Below are 18,763 nucleotides of genomic sequence, written 5' to 3' on the forward strand. Positions count from 1 at the left end.
ATCATGCCTACTGGATGAGCATTCACACAGTCAAACATTTCTGCCCCTTCCCCTTCCAAGCATTTGTGTAAAAAAATAACAGTCAGAACATATTCGTGTGACTAGTCAAATTCCATCAACAGACAAAAAAGGGAACAAATACAATGCACATGTAGGCCTATACAGCTGGCATATCAACCACCTCCAGACAAAGCATGGCTGTATGAAATTAACAAGCGGAAATTAACCGTTCAATTAAAAAATTGTCGCTTGATTGATTTAGATTGAGCACAGCTGAATTTGTAAGGGCAGCCAGAAAGCGAGGATTAACTGAATTAAATTATAAAGTCTGTGAGTGTGAGCTACCTTCTGTTTCCAAACCATCTGCCTTAAACTCTAAAAAAGAAATTCCTGTTCTAGTATTATCACAAGCAGTGGCTTAGTGGGTAGCTAATAATAGAATTAGTAAGGTCTACCAAAAAAGATTGCATGCATGTTCCGGACCAGTGGTGTAACAAGAAATTTATCATGGGGGAGGGGGAAGGGTTGCTGAGGCACACTGTTTTCAGCCATGCCTGCATACAGCGCACCGTGCGCAAGCAGTGCCTGTGCAGACAGCGTGGTTAGCATGATCAGATGCATGGCTACCCCTCCCTCTATCGGCCGACCAGCATTGGAAAGTGATACAAAAATACCACTGTTCTTGAAAATGTCAGCACACCAGGTGCCATGATTTTACAGGATGCTTTAGACTTTCATTCACTAACAGTCCAGTAAGGTACATGTATTTCAAAATAATTGGGTAGTTTCGTTTTTTGATGTTTGCAAATGTTGTATATACCGGTATTCCCTTCAAACTCACACTGAATCAGTTACACATGGTTTGTCACTGTATTGTGATTTTCTTTTTTTGGGGGGGGGGGGACTATATTTTTACATGAACTTGTTATCCTGAGACTTACATGTAAGTGAAAAAAACCAGCTCTTTGTTTAGCTGACATTACAATGAAAAAAAGTACATCAAAGATGGCTGCTGAATTCAAATGGTCTAAGTGCATTTACAATGTAAATAAACATGTATTTGTCTACTACATTTGTGTACATGTGTACATCTATGCCTATGAGCTTCAAAAATTATGTCATTAGAATTCCTGTTAACATTGTAAATGACGACTTCCTTGATTCAGGAGTTGGTTTGCATTTGGTTTGATTGAATAACCCAAATATGGGTATTAAACAGCGCTTTGTCAATGGTACACTTTATGATGATTCATTGTGCTAACTATGGACTTCCAGTTCTATCCAGTCTCTGACTATTCACATGTGTCCACGTGTACATGTGCATCATACCAAGCATTCATTATGTACCGGTGTGTTAAACACACCACAGTACAAGTGTTAACCAATAAGTCTAGTTAGCACAGTGGTTCTTTACTGGCCTTCCACCTCTATGGCCCGGGTTCGATTCCTGCCCTGGTCCACATGTTTTCAGTGGGTTTCCCCCAGAATATTCTTCTGGGGTTTTCCTCCCACCTCCAAAACTGTAATGTCTTCATTGTCTCGCCTCTACGGTTTTTGTTCAGGCTTGCAAGCTATAAGTGCCTGAGGTGCTTGGAATAGTAATGGTCACTGTACATGTACATCTAGTTCCCAAAACTGCCCTGCCTGTCACCCCTGCACAGTAGCACCAATAACCACCTGAGCACTCTGGTTTTATGAATACATTGTACATCAGTGAACAAATACAATGTAATACAAGGTATACAACTGTTAATGGGTTAATGGGCAGCCATGCAGTTTATAGTGAGCAGGAAAACAAACATAGAGCATGAAACACATGAGTTTAATTCAATTACAGTAGCAAATGAATTTGACAAGGATTAATAATTGGCCAGTTAACAAGCAATGCAATGGGGTATTAATCATGATCAGACAGAAGGCAACCATGCGGAGAAACAAACAGCCACGCACATACACACACAATAGGGAATGATCCAGTAGGCAGAAAGCAAGCCATCATGCATGTACAAAGGTATGCACGCTTGACAGGATACTGCGACCTTTTATAGTGTCAAAGTTTAAGTGTAAATCATGTTTGCTATGTTGGCATCATGACCTACACTGCACTTGGAGTACTGCCAGTATCTAGTCGTGTCCCTAGTCGTGTCCGGGTTAAAGGGAATGTACATTATTGGCTTTTGCTGTAATTTTCAGAAATGAACTATTTGAGGTGTTAGCATAATAGATGAAATATTGTTAAACTAACATGTTTGAAGTTTTGTGTTCGAAAATGCTGGAAAAACCAAGAAAAACACAAATGTTCAAATAGTCTGGCTCCCTGACTCCACTAAAGATGAAATGGATCAATTTATAGATGCCGGAAAATTGTAAGGTAAGGAAACCAGTCTAGCTGGACTGCCTGCACCCGTTCATGAACATGTTACCAATACATGTAGCAAACAAAATTTGGACTGAAAAAGGGTACATTTGCAGCAGTAGTTGAAAAACAGTTAGCTTTTTCCAACGGTGGTCGGCCGACCACTGTTGGAAATTTATACAAAAATACCACTTTTCTTGAAAATGACTTCACACCAGGTGCCATAATTTTACAGGATGGTTTAGACTGTCATTTACCAACATCCTAGTAAGGTATTTCGTACAAACTTGGTAGTTTTGTTTTTTGATGTTTGCAAATGTTGTATTTTCCCTTTAAGCCACTTACAACATGTAATAGCCTCAATCCATCAAAATGTTGCAGTATGTGGAGTTGTGGATAATTGAGCCGAGCCATAATTACTTTTAAATGAAGCCTGATGTCTTAGTTTGAGGTTAATTTATTTAAAAAAAATCACTAGTTTAGCCCTCTCCCCCCCAACAAATGTTGTTTCCAGTAACATTATTGCCAGAAAGGGTCTAGGGGTTGGTACATACAGTGCATGTATGTAGGTAGAGTATTTTTTTTACACGCATGTACAAAATGCAGGCCTACTGAAGGACAACTGGAAAGATACTTGTACTTGAAAAATGGCACTTTATTGCATACTTCAAAGTAAGTTTGTATTTGGGATATTAATTTTGTTTCACTTCAAAAAGCATGCATACCGTTATGTACGAATAAAATAAAAAGACAATCAACAAAATAAAAATTTTTAAACAAATAACTGCCGACCGTATTTACAGGGTAAATACGGTTGGTAGTTATTTAAAAAAAATTTAAACCCACAATAATTTGGTCTGCCCAGTTATCAAAGAACAACACTATTATTATTATTTTTTGGCCATATTGGCATTGGACTTTGGCAGAGATTGAGGGTACTCACGGTACTTAAGGTTCGAACAGGTGGTTTTGGAGTATTTTGTAGGTTTAATGATTGCACCGCCAAGCCAATGTACTGTTCGACAAAGACTGTGTCATTCGTTGTGATACGGTGGTGAATTTTGAGGACTTAGGTATCAGTGGATTCCTGGCAAGAAGGCTTGTGGAGTTACGGACTCTGCGCACAAGTACCCGCAATAGTTACAAGGGGGAGTTTGGGGAGACCACTGGGCACAGGTCGGAGTGGAGAAAAATGCAAAAACCCAATTGGGCGATTTTGTTTTGGTTTTTCAGATTTATTGATATTTGTTATCTTTGATAGGCCTATGTCTACTGCGCATATTTTAAAGAAATAGTCTAAAAAAAACCTGCTATAAAAGTGTTTCAAGGAAAAACAATTGTCATCTTTCATTTCTACCACTACATAATTCAAAACTTAAAAGGGCTTTTTCTCAGTATTGTACTTTTTTGGCATGCGTGTCGATAAATGCGATCTTCAAACAGCCATAATTTGTCAACAGAATGTTCGATTAACCCAAAAAGGGCCGGGGGGGGGGGGGGGGAACCCACCCCCACTCGACTTTTTCCGCGATGGCCTTGAAAAAAAAAAAATATTTGCGCGACCCGAGCTGTTATGACTTTTTAGCCTCGAGCCTTGCGCATCTTTTTATATCACAAACATAAAAATCGGACCATGGGTCGCCGCGCAGAAAATTTGTACAGCGCTATGCGCCGTGAAAACTGAATTTTTCCATATACGTCGTGTACACAGAGCATAATTACCATATGAATAATTAATTAGCCATAATTCCACAACCCTTTGACCTATAGTCATGAAATTTCTTGGGTATGTTCATGATGAGTTGCTCTATGCATATACCGAGTTTCAAAATTTTTCGTCATTCGATGGCCGTGATCTTGGGGGGGGGGGGACACGAAATCCCCCCCCCCCCCCCCGACTGAGAGATGGTCAAAATAACCCGGCCCTTTTAGGGTTAAAGTGCAACAAACAGTAAATTGTAAGAAGAATGATATTCTCTTAACTAATACCCATAAACTCTCATTTTGACCTCTGCTCAGCTACTGATCATGCATGGAGCTCCAAATTGAATTCCGAGACAATATTTGGAAGTTTCTTTTTATCTTATTCGTACCACAGAACTTCAGGAGACATTGCAAAAGGAATACGCTGGAAGCTATTTCTTTCTGAAAAGGACTGAAAAACCCAATCCACATATTGGACCAGACGTGATTCAAACCCGGGTCAAAGCGGTGGGAAGCAAGGAAAGTACCGCTACGCTTTAAGTGGCTCCAAGCACATTACACTTCCTTTCATAATGATGGAATTGCCCAAAAGTAATATCATGTACCGGTACATAAAACTTGGTAAATCACAAACTAAACCCTTTTAATTTTTTTGTGGGGAGGGGGGGGGGGGGGGGGGGGGGGGAAGGAAGGGGCCAAGGGGTGGGTAAGGTTAGCTAGAGAGGAAGTTTCAATTATAACAAATGAGACAGACTATAAAAAAATCAACAATAAAATTCCCCCCAGACAAGAAGTTAATATGTCTTTTGATTAATATTTTTGCCTAAATTGTCCGTGCAAGTACATGTAGCTGTTTACCTAAGCACGTTGGAACAATTCGATATCAAACCCTTCTGTAATAGAAATCTGTTTGTTCAATTTTTCTTTAGCTCTGGAACCGTACAGATGAGCAAACTAAGTCTCCAAGTTTTCAAATGACAGAAAGAAGAAAAAAAACAAAAGAACACTCATCTATGGACTTCAAAACAATAACGAATTTGAATGGTTTGTGCAGTGGGATGAAATCGGGGTGGTTAACTCTTGCAGCCACGATTAGAAAACCTAGTCATTCCCATCACCACGGGTATTACAAAAAAAGTTAGATTTGGATTATTAAACATGTTAGATGCTACAGGTTGTTGAAACTCTTAAGACAGTCGTGTTTAATCCGACGAGGCCCCCAATATTCAAGCACGGCGCTCGCTAGGCACTATGAATTCCAAACCACCCAGGAATTAGCTTTCGACCCCTTGAGCAATTGATTCGCTCCAGGCTGTACAGCTGCATGGTGAGGCATTCGCCGCGCAAGCCGCACGTGCACGCGTACCAAGACGTGTAAATGTCAGGTGTAATATAAACATTCATATCCTCCTGATTCTTAGCCATTCAGAGTGCTCCGTCCAATTTTGGTAGCATTTTCTATGCCTTGTATACAAACCGGGGTGCAGATTATTCAAGTACAGTCAAGTCTCGTTATAACAAACTCGTTCGGACCTAGCCAAATTGTTTGTTATATCAGAATTGTGTATTAAGAGGAACATCAGTCCCATTCATTGTGCACATACATTTTTGTAAATGCACTGTCGACCAAGGCTTTATGTTTGTTAATGTATAACCAGAATTTTGTATTAACAGAGTTTGTACTAACGAAAGTCGACTGTATACAACATGTATGTAATTAGAATCGATGTACATGTACACTTATATGGGGCCAAGGATGCAGGAATCGTTCCCACTTGTTATTATACCGTGTGGTTCACGTAACCCCAGGAAGGTACACGGTAGTCAACGCCGGTGGTATGATGCCGTACAAAATGTACGCGGCAGCGCAGGCCGACTCAGCCCAGCCGATTACCGACTTGATTTCAAGTCTATTGAAACTCTAGACTTTGAACGCTGGCCAAAATGGATGCACTGTCCGAACTCTGAATCCATGAGAATGTCAGTGTTCCCTCCCCCCCCCCAAAGTTGTACGCAAGAAAAATGCAGGCATCAAACATGTCAAAAAAGGGCAAAGAGGGTCGTTGAAAGTAATGAGATGTTTAACGAGAGTGTAGGGATGGCTGTGCACATGTAGGGAGCAGTGCCAGGAATGGTGAGGGTCACGGTGGTGATGTAAAGTCTGGAGGACCCCTGATTTTTTGCGCTTCACCAGGAAATGGAACGGATTTAACAGGATACACTTTCTGAAACACAATTCAGCTTTTTTGGAAAACACCTATATTGTACAAATGTATGCACAAAACGAAATAGAAATTGAATTACATCGTATTTCTGTACACGTTTTCAAATGAATCATCATACACGGGCAGGTTTGTTTCTTTACATTCTGAAGTGAAAGTGTTTGAAAGAAAACTATGTTCAGTCGTTTAAATAGTGAACATCCTCTGCATGACACATGAAGAAGCAGCAAATAAATTTTTCTTGCACAATTTTTGGATTGAAACAAAATGCACTTTACGCTCCAGTGCACACCTTGGAGTATTGAAACATACATGTATACATGTATAGGCCTTTTCACACTACGAAAAATCTCCGTGTTGTGCACGGGTCCCGACACGTGTAAGCTAGACTGACCTTTTCACACTACGACATTTGAACACGACACTGACTCGTATAGAGCACTCGACACGTGTCGAAACTAACCCTGCTCGGGAGGTGGGTTGAGAACTCTCGACCCGTGTCGAGAATGCCGACACGTGTTGAAAGCCATAGTATGAACACTTCTGGGTTACGCTCGACCCATGTACAACCACAAATCGATTCATCGGACAGGAGTACGAGTACGATCGAGTGCGTGCATGCAGCATCACACGCTGTAGTTGTTACTTCTTAGCAACGATCGTTTACAATAACCTTTGACCTGCTGCCCTGCTGCGCCACCACCGGTGTGATAGGAAAATCGGACTCTATGAAAATCCGACACCTTTTCCTTTTTATTGGTTAAACCCTTTCACGTGACTGGTCCCTCTCCTAATTACCTTTGCATGAGCATGCGCAATAGCACCAATGAGTCCGTATTTCATAAACCTAAATTCACGCTACACCTGCCGACCGCGCTTGCTTTTTCGTAAGCACTAGGCGGCCGACCACATTCGGTTCTTCGTGCGTTCTTCGCATATAATTTCGATGGTGCTAGAAGTTCACAGAATATTTTATCTTCCGACGTAAAATGGGGCCCGAATCAGAAAAAAGACTGACATGAAGTGCAGGTCCGTGGTTGGGCTGACCATCCATGGAGCTATAAAACATGTGTAGGGCGGTGTTGCGTTGAGTAGTGTGAAAACGTAGTGAAATTGAACCGTGTTGAAATTGTAAGAAGTCGACACGGGTTGGAACCGTGTAGATTCCGACACGGATCGAACGTACATACATGTAGTGTGAAAAGGCCTTATGGTTTCGGCAAAAATATCAGTATCGCGAATCAGTATTTGTAGATCTGGCTGTTTATCAGAAGTTGGCTGGAAAATTTTGCCTTCTGCTATAATCGAAATTGTTCGGCAAAAATAATTCCGGCGCGAAGTGGTTAAATGCGCGGAGTCCACAGCTTTTAGACATTGTTAGCGACAGCAGGCTAGAGCGTGAAATAAAGTGAACCGTAAAGTTTCAGTTCTGCACACTGTGTAGCAAAGCTCCATGTTATTTGTCAGCACTCTAGAGCCACGTGTTCTTAAATGATCACTCAACCGTTTACTCACAATAGTCTGTAAAAAGACCCCCCAAAGCAAATTTGACTGTTGAAATTCTAAAAGCTACATGTAAGAGAAGGTGCAACTGGTTTATTCTTTGAAGAACAGAAGTGCTGGGAAAAAATATCAGGAGAGGCCAAAGCAATTGTTATAATAGTTCAGGTTTCAGTTTAGTATAAAACCACCCAATTGCCGCAAGCATGAACTAGGCTTTGAGAGTTAACCATCCGAAGCTACATGTACGAACAAAAACAAAAACAATTCAAAGTGATACATATCTCCACTGCTCTAACCTTCTTGCCAGCCCGAGTGTTCTTCTGGACAGAAAAGAAAAAACATAATAATAATAATAAGCATGCAAATAAATTGTACCGGAACATTTACACAAATATCACAACAAAAATATTTATTTCGAATCTCATCAACAGATAGGCCCTACAGTACGATTGTCACTTTCTCATATTCTCGCACTTCAACTCAGAAACAAGCCTGTATCAAGAAGCACTGGCACTATACTGTACATGTCTACTCTGATAACTTGCCGCAGTGAGCAATATGAAAGGCCTTGCTGGGCACCACATCACATTAGGGTGCGCTGTTCATGATACACATGTGCATGTTACAATGTATGTATACCGATTACTTGCACCTCTTCACATCAACATGTTTGAGTACTGTAGAATGCATTTTGGTTGATGGGAAGTTCGCAAAAATACCTCAAAATCCGCCTTTTTTGTATCTCACCACCAAAGGGTTGGGGATGATCCCATAGGGCCCCCCCCCTGTCAGAAAGTGGGTTGGAAAGACCCCCCCCCCCCCCGCCCCGGAATTTCGCCCCGGAATTTCGCCCCTGACTGAGCTACATTTGTACATTATGTACATGTACATGTATAATACATGTATCCACCATGAACTGTATAAATTCAATCTGATAAATGACACTGCTTGATAAACATAATAAATTCATAAATGCCTCCTAGCAGAACAATGTACACATTTCATTCGCACCTTAATGGTACATGCAAGCGTACCATACCGGTACCAGCACATGTACAAGCCCATATACTGGCTCAGATTGGTTATTACAAAAAGGTGTGCCTTCATAACAAAACATTTCAAAACGAATCATTTTTCAATATAATTGAAAGGCTTTAGTTTCATTCAGGCTCTGAGGCAAGTGGAGTAAGCCGCACATAAATGGTTAATGGTACGTACATGTATACACATGCATACAGAATGCACATGTAAAAGCTCGCTTCCTAATATCCTTGTATACTTTTTAAACCTTTCCTTACAAAAAAAAGAGACGATACACAGCACAAGGACTGAGTTGAGTGTTAACCCTAACCTTCCTCAATCCTCCTCAATCCTCCTTGTGGTTTTGGAGGATTTTGGAGGATTGAGGCTGAATGGTATTTTTTTAGATAAGGATTTTGGAGGATTGAGGCTGAATGGTATTTTTCAGAAAAGCATTTTGGAGGATTGAGGCTGAATGGTATTTTTTTAGATAAGGATTTTGGATGATTGAGGCTGAATGGTATTTTTTCAGAAAAGGATTTTGGAGGATTGAGGCTGAATGGTATTTTTTTGGATAAGGATTTTGGACGATTAAGGCTGAACGGTATTTTTCAGAAAAGGATTTTGGAGGATTGAGGCTGAATGGTATTTTTCAGAAAAGGTTTTTTTGGAGGATTGAGGCTGAATGTATTTTGAGGCAGGACTGCCTGACGATTTTGAAGGATTGAGGTGCTGGGTACCCTTCGTTTGAACATAAGTGCAACATTTTTGGATGAGGAGGATTTTGGAGGATTGAGATGAATGTATTTTGAGGCAGGACTGTCTGAAAATTTTGAAGAATTTAGGCACTGTTGTAAAATTTGGGAGGATTTTGGAGGATTGAGGATGGTTCCTAGCAAAAAGGCCTAGGGGGTTAGGGTTAACATTCTGGATTTCAACCTTCCATCCATCTGAACACACCCATCACTAACTGCACGCTTAGCAACATTGGACATCTATTGTACATCGTGGACGCACTGCGCTTGTTTCTTGGCAACCTCAATAAAGTATTTATATCGATGGCATACAGTATGAGGCTTTTTGTGTCACAGACACAAGTGTGAAGCATCATCCAATAATTGGACAGGGGTCAAGTTGAGGTCGACCTCGATTAAAAAACGTGTACAAAACCAATGGGAGCTGTTGCAAAAAAACCAAAAGATCAATGAAGATCAATGAAGAGGAACAATAACAAATCCTCGATTTACACCCATAAACAAACATCTGCGTGTGTGGGGGTTGACATGTCTGATGCATAATTCACAACGATCAAGTTAAACCAGGGTACATGTACTTCTGATACTGGGAGTGGCTACATGTACTTTAGCAGCCAGTAATCCTGGCTTTGCTGCTGTGCGTGTTCACTGAGCCATACTGTTTCTCACAGAGGCCTCAAGAAAATCTGACACCTTTGGCACTAAATGGAGATGTTCTGCAACACACAGGGTATCAGGACAGGGTCACTTACCACATTGTACTCATGTTATTACACCTCACCGTGTTATTCTAGGCCCCAAAAAACCTTGAACAGTTGACAATGGATGTCCAATGTGAACTGTTCAAGGTTTTGTTCATGGTCAACACACACTGGTAGGGTCCATTATGGGGTCTTCCAGTGTGCATTGACCAATCAGATCATGATGTTTGGTCAGGTGACAGCAGTAGCTCAGACAAACTTGGTCACGTGCACCGTGACTGGGTGAGAAATGCACTCACAAAAAAAGGTAGGCGGGGTTTATGGCAAATTCAGAAACAACCATTTACCATCGAGGGTCAAATGTTCATGTAGTGGTGTATACTAGAAGGGTTTTATGGTGTATTCAGAAGAGCTCGGCCAAAAATTTGGCCTTGGATGCTTGATGAGGTACATGTCAACTGCGTGTACATTATGTGGGAAAACTTGCACCATTGTGCAAATTATGAAATTATAGATTCTTCTAAAACAAATTAGCAGTTTTTGACATCTTTTGACTGCTATGGCCACATGAACAATGTGCACACTTCTGCAGTGCTTTCATTGGCTTGGAGTAAAAGCTCCCTACATGTATTCCCAAGACATTTTTTTTGCCAGGAACCTTTGTAGATCCCCAAAAATGATCTAATGTGCTTTGCAGCAAAATTATGACACATGTCCTTTTTAAAATATCTGATGTCTGACCGATGCATATATGTCACTCTCCAGATTCCTGTTGAAAGTTGTAAAATTAAAATTATGACACATGTCCTTTTTAATTTTACAACTTTCAACAGAAATCTGGAGGGTGACATATCGGTCAGACATCAGATATTTTCTATCTTTACCTTGTTATTTGTATTAATCCAAACAAAAATAAATGACATATTGGCTGGGCCATTCTTCTGCAAAATAAAGTTGGACAAAAAATGTCCAGACATGTTCTTTTCAAGCCTTTTCTACACTTTAAATAGGCCTGTTAGGCCTAAAAGTCAGTTAAAACTTAAATCCTACATCATATCACGAAGGAAGACAGATTTTACATCGAAAAAAGTACACTCTACATGTACAGTCTACCCCTAGAACTATGGGTACACGTAATACCCATAGGTAGACATATCAACGCGAACATGCTGTATACTCCACGAATAATATGGAAGTGAGTTTTGGAGCGGCCGCTGTATATGTGTACCCCCGGACTATGCCCAGTACTTCTTGACACACTCAAGTTCATTTCGCTAACAAGCATAAGGGTTGAATCGACCCTGATGGTGCAAAAAAATGATGAAAACAGTCCCCTTTCCGTACCGAAGCTACAGCTCCCAGACCAAAAGGCTATGACGTCACGCAAACAACGCTTCGCGTGCACGTTAAAACGTTAAAACTCAAGCTGTAGCTTCGGTACGGAAAGAAGCTGTTTTCATCATGTTTTTGCACCATCAGGATCGATTCCACCCTTATACTTGTTAGTGAAATGAACGTGAGTATGTCAAGAAGTATTGGGCATAGTCTGGGGGTACAAATATACAGCCGCTGCTCCAAAACTCACTTCCATATTATTCGTGGAGTATACAGCATGTTCGCGTTGATATACCTACCTATGGGTATTACGTGTAATACCCTTAGTCCTAGGGGTATGTACAGTCATGACAGTTTGTGACCGATGATGAACATTTAAAATTTACTGTGGGTTAATAAGGTGGCGAATTTACTGCATTGTACAATGTTAGCTGGAGATCTCTGTGTAAAACAATCATGACAATGCGGAATTCTATTTCTAATACACTATTAGTCGCAAATATTTTTAATGAATCGACTGCATGCATCAAGAATAAGCGATTGGGAAAGATTTCCACAAGCGTACGCCACTAGTTTTTCCTTGCAAATGACTTATCAACCATCAGTTGAGTGAGTTTCTTCACTCAAACAGAAGCTAGACATAAAATTTAAAAGTGATGTCACAAATCATTTGTAGTATCGTACCAAAATAGCTATGGTTCAACATTTCACAAGTTTTCAACCATGTCAACTTGCTGTGACCATGGACATCACAAATAGAATTTGCAATCGTTCCAAGTATAAACGAGCTCTTATTTATGTCACGTAATCAACCCCATATAATTGTACCCACCTCTCCAGCATTCTGCAGGCACTCCAGTATAGAAAAGTTGTTTCTAAGTGCATTTTTACCGCATAAATTTGCAACATCGTCATGGCAGGCAGGACTCTCGGAAATCCTCATGGGCCGATTCGGTCCAAGTTTCGGCTTTCCTTGTGGTTGCTGCCCCCCTTGCCATTGCCCTTGTGGCTGCTGACCGACTGGTTTTGGGGCCCATTGACCCTGCCCACCCATGCCACCGGGTCCTGCTCCTGGTCCTTGACCTGGCAATCCCACGTTTGGTCTTTGATTTCCTTGGTCAAACTTTTGATTAGGATCAAATTGTCCGGGTGCAGGCTTCTGAAATGCTCGCTGTCCCGCTCCCAATCCTTGTCCAGGATTTATTCTCAATTTTTGCTGTTGCTGATATTGGGGTTGTGCTCCATTACCGACACCGGCAGCAATTCCGCCAAGAGGGCCCTGGCCCTGCCCCCCGGCCACAGGCGCAACGTCACGCTTCGTTTGTTGCCAGCCCGCGGCCGCCGGAATCTGGCCGGCCCCGGGGTCATTCCTCACGCCATCTTGTTGGCCAAAAACCGCACAAATCGAGGAAAAGAGACACAGTGTAGTGTACGTTACCAGGAGGACACGTAGATCGGACGCCATCTTGGGCAGCAGATATTACATGTTACGCTATCTGTACTGGAAACGAACAAAAATCGCACAAAATTATCACGATTCGCGACACGCAGTGTACAACATGCAATGACATGAATGATGGCGTGGAAGTGATGACGTCCTCCTTATTTTCCTAAACTTGTTCAAGTCCCTTATTCTGATCACCTGCAAGTCCGCTTTATTAGCGCCCTCACACGGTCCAGCCCATAACGTAATGTAGAACGGGTGGTCGTCAAAGTAAAAAAAATAATATGTATTACTATTACTCACTTACAATTAAAAAACAAACAAACATTTTTTGTGATGGGGAATAATTTTTCATGTATTTCACAACCAAACGACGGTAATCCTTATCTTTAGGACACCTCTAATTTCACGAGTTCTGTTCAAAACTGACTTTTGCAGATGACTGTCCAGTACCAAAGTGACCTTTGCAGGCTAAGCAGTCTTTTTTCTTCAGATAAACTCATGTTAGCTGTCATATTGAAAGCACTTTCAAAGAAAATGTGACTTTCCTACCTTTTTTGCAGTTCGCCATCTTGCTTTTTAAATATATTTTCTGTTTGTCATCGTCGTATTTAACCCCTCATAAATCAAAGCCCAGCCCTCTTCCTACAAAATTTAACCTGCTGATATTTAAGAAGATGTCGTTGCAAGTTGTTCAAATGTGTCAAGAAACATCTGAATGTGACTTTTGAGTGTCATTTAGTCAGCTGTTTTGGTGAGTCTTTTAACCTTATATAGAAACGGGGTCCTAAAAGTAAGGATTACCCAAACGACAATGTCTATAAACAAATTAAAAAGTGAGCCAAATATAATGCATTGCAATGTTATTCTCCAAACTGTATACAATTTGTATTACATATTTACAATGTCATAATGAGGGGCCCCAAAACCAATTCACAGCAAATACCTGACTCATACCAATGACCAATGATGAATCCCGAGGCCCGTGCAGTGGGATGGGGCAGATAGCTAGGGGGGAAAAATTGATGATAGCACGGCATTTGGCATACAGAGTAATGACTATATTTCATATATAGTCGTGTTCCCTAACGTGGCGCACTTCGAAGTTTACCCAACTTTCCTCGTGTAGTGTTGCCAAACCTCTTTGTTGATAAACCTCAAATTCATGCAGTGAAATGCTGGTACTGTTACCTTATTAATGCATGCTATTTAACCTCTGTGAACAATTTCGGTTTCATAAAATTTAATCCGAAATGCAAAAACGGTCGCGTCCGGAAATTGGGCACAAATTGGCGGAGTGTTCCCTAACGTGGCGCACTTGAATAAATCTCAGAAAATTCCAAATTAACATTTAAGAATTTCTGTAAACTTGATAAATTTTGATAAATCATTATTATCTTTACTTACAAACCCAGCCAGATGTTTGTCAGAAAATTATTTTCTTATTTTTCTGGGCATTTTCAAAGGGTTCACTTTGCACTTGAAAATAAAATCGGAAAATCACGCCAAAATGATTTTTTCTTTTAACTTTGTAACGGGTAAATAAACTCGCGATTTATGAACGGGAGTGTTTAGAACTTGATGAAATTTCACTTTCTGTGAAATTTCAGTTAAAACTTTTGCTCTAGCTAGGCGCTACAGGCGAAAAATAAAAGTGCGCCACGTTAGGGGCCGCGCCACGTTAGGGTACATCAACAATATACGTCGCCATATGGGCGTCGCCAGGAGGGACGGGCCCGGGCGTTCCCCCCCCCCCCGGAAAAGCAGGAGAAAAACAAGGAGAAAATAAAAAGAGAAAGGAAAAAAAGAGGTGCGAAGTCATATCGCTGTTGATTTCATGCAATATTTAATTGCAATGAATGCACAAAAGCGGCTCATCTCCAACCATTGCCCTCTGACCCCGCCTTAAGGGTTCATGCAATGTGTTTTTTTAATGCAATCCTTCAAAATCCACCTTTGTATCCCATTTAATGTGATTTTCAATTTTCCGTTTTGCCGTATTTACAAGGTTCATGTATTTTGGTGCCTTTTTGGATCTTATGCTAATGTGGGGAACCACTGAGTCCCAGAGGACGCCCCTATTATTCATACATTGCATGCATTGCGCGCACAGCAATCTTGAGCTGGAAGCAGGATGTTGCTCGGATATTCAAAAACAGTGACCACTGCACTATTATTATTATTATTATTATTATTATTTATTCGGCCAACAAATGAACAAAAGTACAATGACAAAGCAAATATGAATTAAAAAGTAAACAAACATTGGAAATTGAAAAGTATGACCAGACAAGACTGAAGAATGCGAGTAGGAATGGGTCGGGGAGAGGGGGGGGGGGGAGGGGAGGGAGGATGGACAGTTTGACAGGGGAGAGGAGATAGAGGGACAGAAAACAAAAACAATAAAACATTCCAAACCGGCCAGGGTAAACAAAAGTGTACTAAAACACTGTAGCCCTAAGGCCTGCCAACCCATGCTCGAAATGTCTACACAAAAATTAAATAGAAGCAGAGGAGCTGTTCTTAATACCTGGCATTGGGGGCTTGTTATTTCCTTCATATTTATGGGAGTATGGAGACTCCCATTAATTAAACCAAGTGCTGAAGTAGAAGGAATTCTAAGTGGAGAGAGTGTCATTTATACTGGTCAGTCTCAAGAAGAAGAAATTCTCCACACATGGTGACGAGCAACTATAATCACCAACCCAAGGCTCGCACATCGCAGTACAGTTCCTTACACTAATGTAATTCATGAGCAAACTGTGATGTCATTTCAGGCAGAAATCTCAGTCTTACATGTTTTCAGTAGTACAAAACCGTTGACGGAATTTTGGATATTTTCGCAGTCCTAGGTTTTAAATTCAATACAATTGATAGACGTTGATTTCAGTCAAGCATTTTTTTATCCGTGGTGACAAAAATGCTTTGTGGTGGTGACCACTATTTGTGTGGCGCGCCCTCTGTTGAAAGAAAATTAAAGCTGAACGAAAATTAAAGTGACCGTTGTGCAGGTTTGTCGGCCATGTGCAAGACCACGTTTTTGTTTCTCGCGCCCTTTTTTTGACAGTTAACAAAAGTGTACGGGTGATATTTCCCTTGCAAACTATAGTGAGACGAACTGAAATTTCAATTGAATGAATCAGGTACTTCTTTCTCTGCACAACGAATGTGTTGCTTTTGGTTCCATGAAAGTTGGCTTTCTTTCGGATTGTATTTTTCGCGTTTAAAACACTAGGCCTATATTGCTTGTTTTGTTTGACGATTTTATGGTCATAGGTCAACTGTAATAACAGGATATACACGTCACTTTCAAGTTATATAGGTATTTAGACAAGTGATTTGAATTTGGGGTGTGAGGTTTGTGTTTGTATGTACCTCCGGTACCCGCAATTTGATAGGGTACGCGGTTACACGTAATTCCAAATTTTAAACGGGGCCACCCTGGGACGCCGACTTGGGGGGGGGGGGGGGGGGCATGTGCCCCCATCGATCCCCACCCCTCGTTACGTCAATCATTCTTTAAATCATTTTAGCAAACCAGTGAAATGAAAGTCTTTGTAACGTTCGAAAAGAACAAAATATATACCTCCATTTAGGCCAAAAAACAAAAAAATACTCGGTCTCTGGTCAGCGCACGCGTCGATTTTAATCATGCGCGTCAACCTTTTTTCTTCTTCTTCAAATTAACACGGAAGCTACAACAGCGCCCTCTATTGCCGCGCCTCCTCAAATTTGTGTACCAAGGAGCACCAAGGAATGGGGAAATTGCACCAAGGCAAATGATAAAGGGCACCAAGGCAAATTATGAAGGACATCAATGTATAATGAGGACACAAAAAAAACAAAATAGTACCCACCTTGTCTGTACAATACAAGCTTGAAAAAAAAACCCAGCCACCCCCCCCCCCCAAAAAAAAACACCGCATCGCCGCATCAATTCCGGAACTTCGGTCTGACCAGAGACCGACTATTTTTTTTGGCCTTATATACACGGAAGAATTTTTTTTCCAGTTTCGTTTAAATGGTAATATTTTTCGAACGTGTAGGGGGTGATGTGCTATTTTGTGTTTCTTCGTGTAGATGGTGATATGAGGCGATTACGATCAGGTGGCTACGACCCAATTGTTGACAAGATCATGACCAACTGGTCCAAAGCCCCATAGCTCTATATTAGAAGGGGTGACACGTGAAACTCTTTTATGAAGGGTTCCTACTTCGCATAAATCGTAAATACCTACCGTGTAATTGTTCTTAAAATAATGTGGGTATATATATATTTTTTGAAAAGTATATTTTGGTGATTCTACTTACACATCGTTACTTCAATAACATTTTCTAAAGCAAGTGACTGGATAATTATTTAAGGACATAGTAACGATTGAAAACGGTTACTGTTATACCCTAAAGTTGCGCACATGTCTCCGATATCATCAAGTAGTCTTGCCAAACCTTAGTATTTCGGAGAGCTTAAAATTCGCTAAGTTGCTTACTGGCAAATTTATCCTATTAAAAATCTATGGAAACTCATGTGAACATGATAACATCGTGCTATTTAGCCCAGAAAACAGGGATGGTGGGGGGGGGGGGGACGAGGGTCCGTAAATTGGGCTCAAAATAGGTGAAGGGTTGCCTAACGGGGAGACTTGAACAAGTTCAAGGAAATTCCCGAAAAAATATGGGGAAAAAACGTTTTGACTTAGACACAATTATTTTAAACAACAATAATCTCTTGAACTTGATCAAGTCCCCCAGGCAACCCTCAGCTTAAGTTTTATCTCAATTTATGGACACCTCATTTTCCCCTCTCTTTTTCTGGGCTTAATATCAAAATGTAATAATTTTCCAATGATTTCCCATTTATTTTTGTTAGGGTTACTTTGCCAGGAAGCAACTTTGTGAATTCGAAGCTGAACAATGCTGAGGTTTTGGCAAGAGTAGACCATACTTCAAGATATCTGAGGAAATGCGCGCAACTTTAGGGTCAGGCCTAATGGTAACCATTTAAAAAAATCTTTATTATGTCCTCATATTCATCAAGTCTCTGATATGCTTCAGAAAATGCTATTTAATCAGGATATTTAAGTAGAATCCCCAAAATATACATGTACTTATAAAAAAATATTTAAATAAAAATATATACCTAAATATGGGAAATATATTATTAACTTACACAGCAGGTATTAACGATTTATGCAAATTAAGGCACCCTTCCCAAAAGAATTCAGATTTCACCCCTTCTATAATATCTTTTTTAGGACTATCAGAATCTATCTGCCAAGTTTGGTGTGGTCACGATTCCGACCATATTCCACCTGACTTTATTAGCAGGTTGTTAATTAATTGCACAGTCATAACAAGTTGGTTCAGCCATAGGGCTAGGACCCATTTTCAGCCATGGTGCAGCGCAGTGTCACAGTGAAAAAAAGTCTTGTGACCTATTATTTACGTCATCATACAACGTTGGCGTAATACATAATACGTACGAAATACACAATGTGCACATTGGATTTGAGACGATGAGGCAGGAGCCAGACTTGTCGTTGATCGATTCATTTTAGTATCGATTCTTTTGGACCATGAAACCTACTTGTTTGTACGTGCTTGTACATGTTATGTACCACGCACTTTATTCGATTCCTAAAAAATACTGAAAAGAAAAGCTGTTTCGATGTATTTGTAGTATCGACATAAGCTGCTATGACTGTACAAATTACGAAGTTTGT

General features: G+C 40.6%; 1 protein-coding gene across 3 annotated transcripts in view; it reads right to left on the bottom strand.

The window, feature by feature from the left end:
• The window catches only part of LOC119744858 (Golgi apparatus protein 1-like), a 52,246-nt gene extending 39,049 nt beyond the window's left edge, over nt 1-13,197 (bottom strand). Inside the window, exons 1-2 of one of the 3 annotated variants that reach the window (XM_038221047.1) lie at nt 12,429-13,197; nt 8,082-8,102 (exon numbers count right to left, since the gene is read on the bottom strand). In XM_038221047.1, the coding sequence (XP_038076975.1) occupies nt 8,082-8,102; nt 12,429-13,061 (654 nt within the window). In that variant the 5' untranslated portion in view covers nt 13,062-13,197. Of the gene's footprint in view, nt 1-8,081; nt 8,106-12,428 lie in introns of all 3 variants that reach the window. The other 2 variants (XM_038221038.1, XM_038221055.1) reach the window with 2 other exon arrangements.
• Between the last annotated feature and the right edge of the window lie 5,566 nt (nt 13,198-18,763).

The sequence above is a fragment of the Patiria miniata genome, unplaced genomic scaffold, assembly GCF_015706575.1.
Source record: "Patiria miniata isolate m_02_andy unplaced genomic scaffold, ASM1570657v1 HiC_scaffold_12, whole genome shotgun sequence".
NCBI classification, from domain to species: Eukaryota; Metazoa; Echinodermata; class Asteroidea; order Valvatida; family Asterinidae; genus Patiria; species Patiria miniata.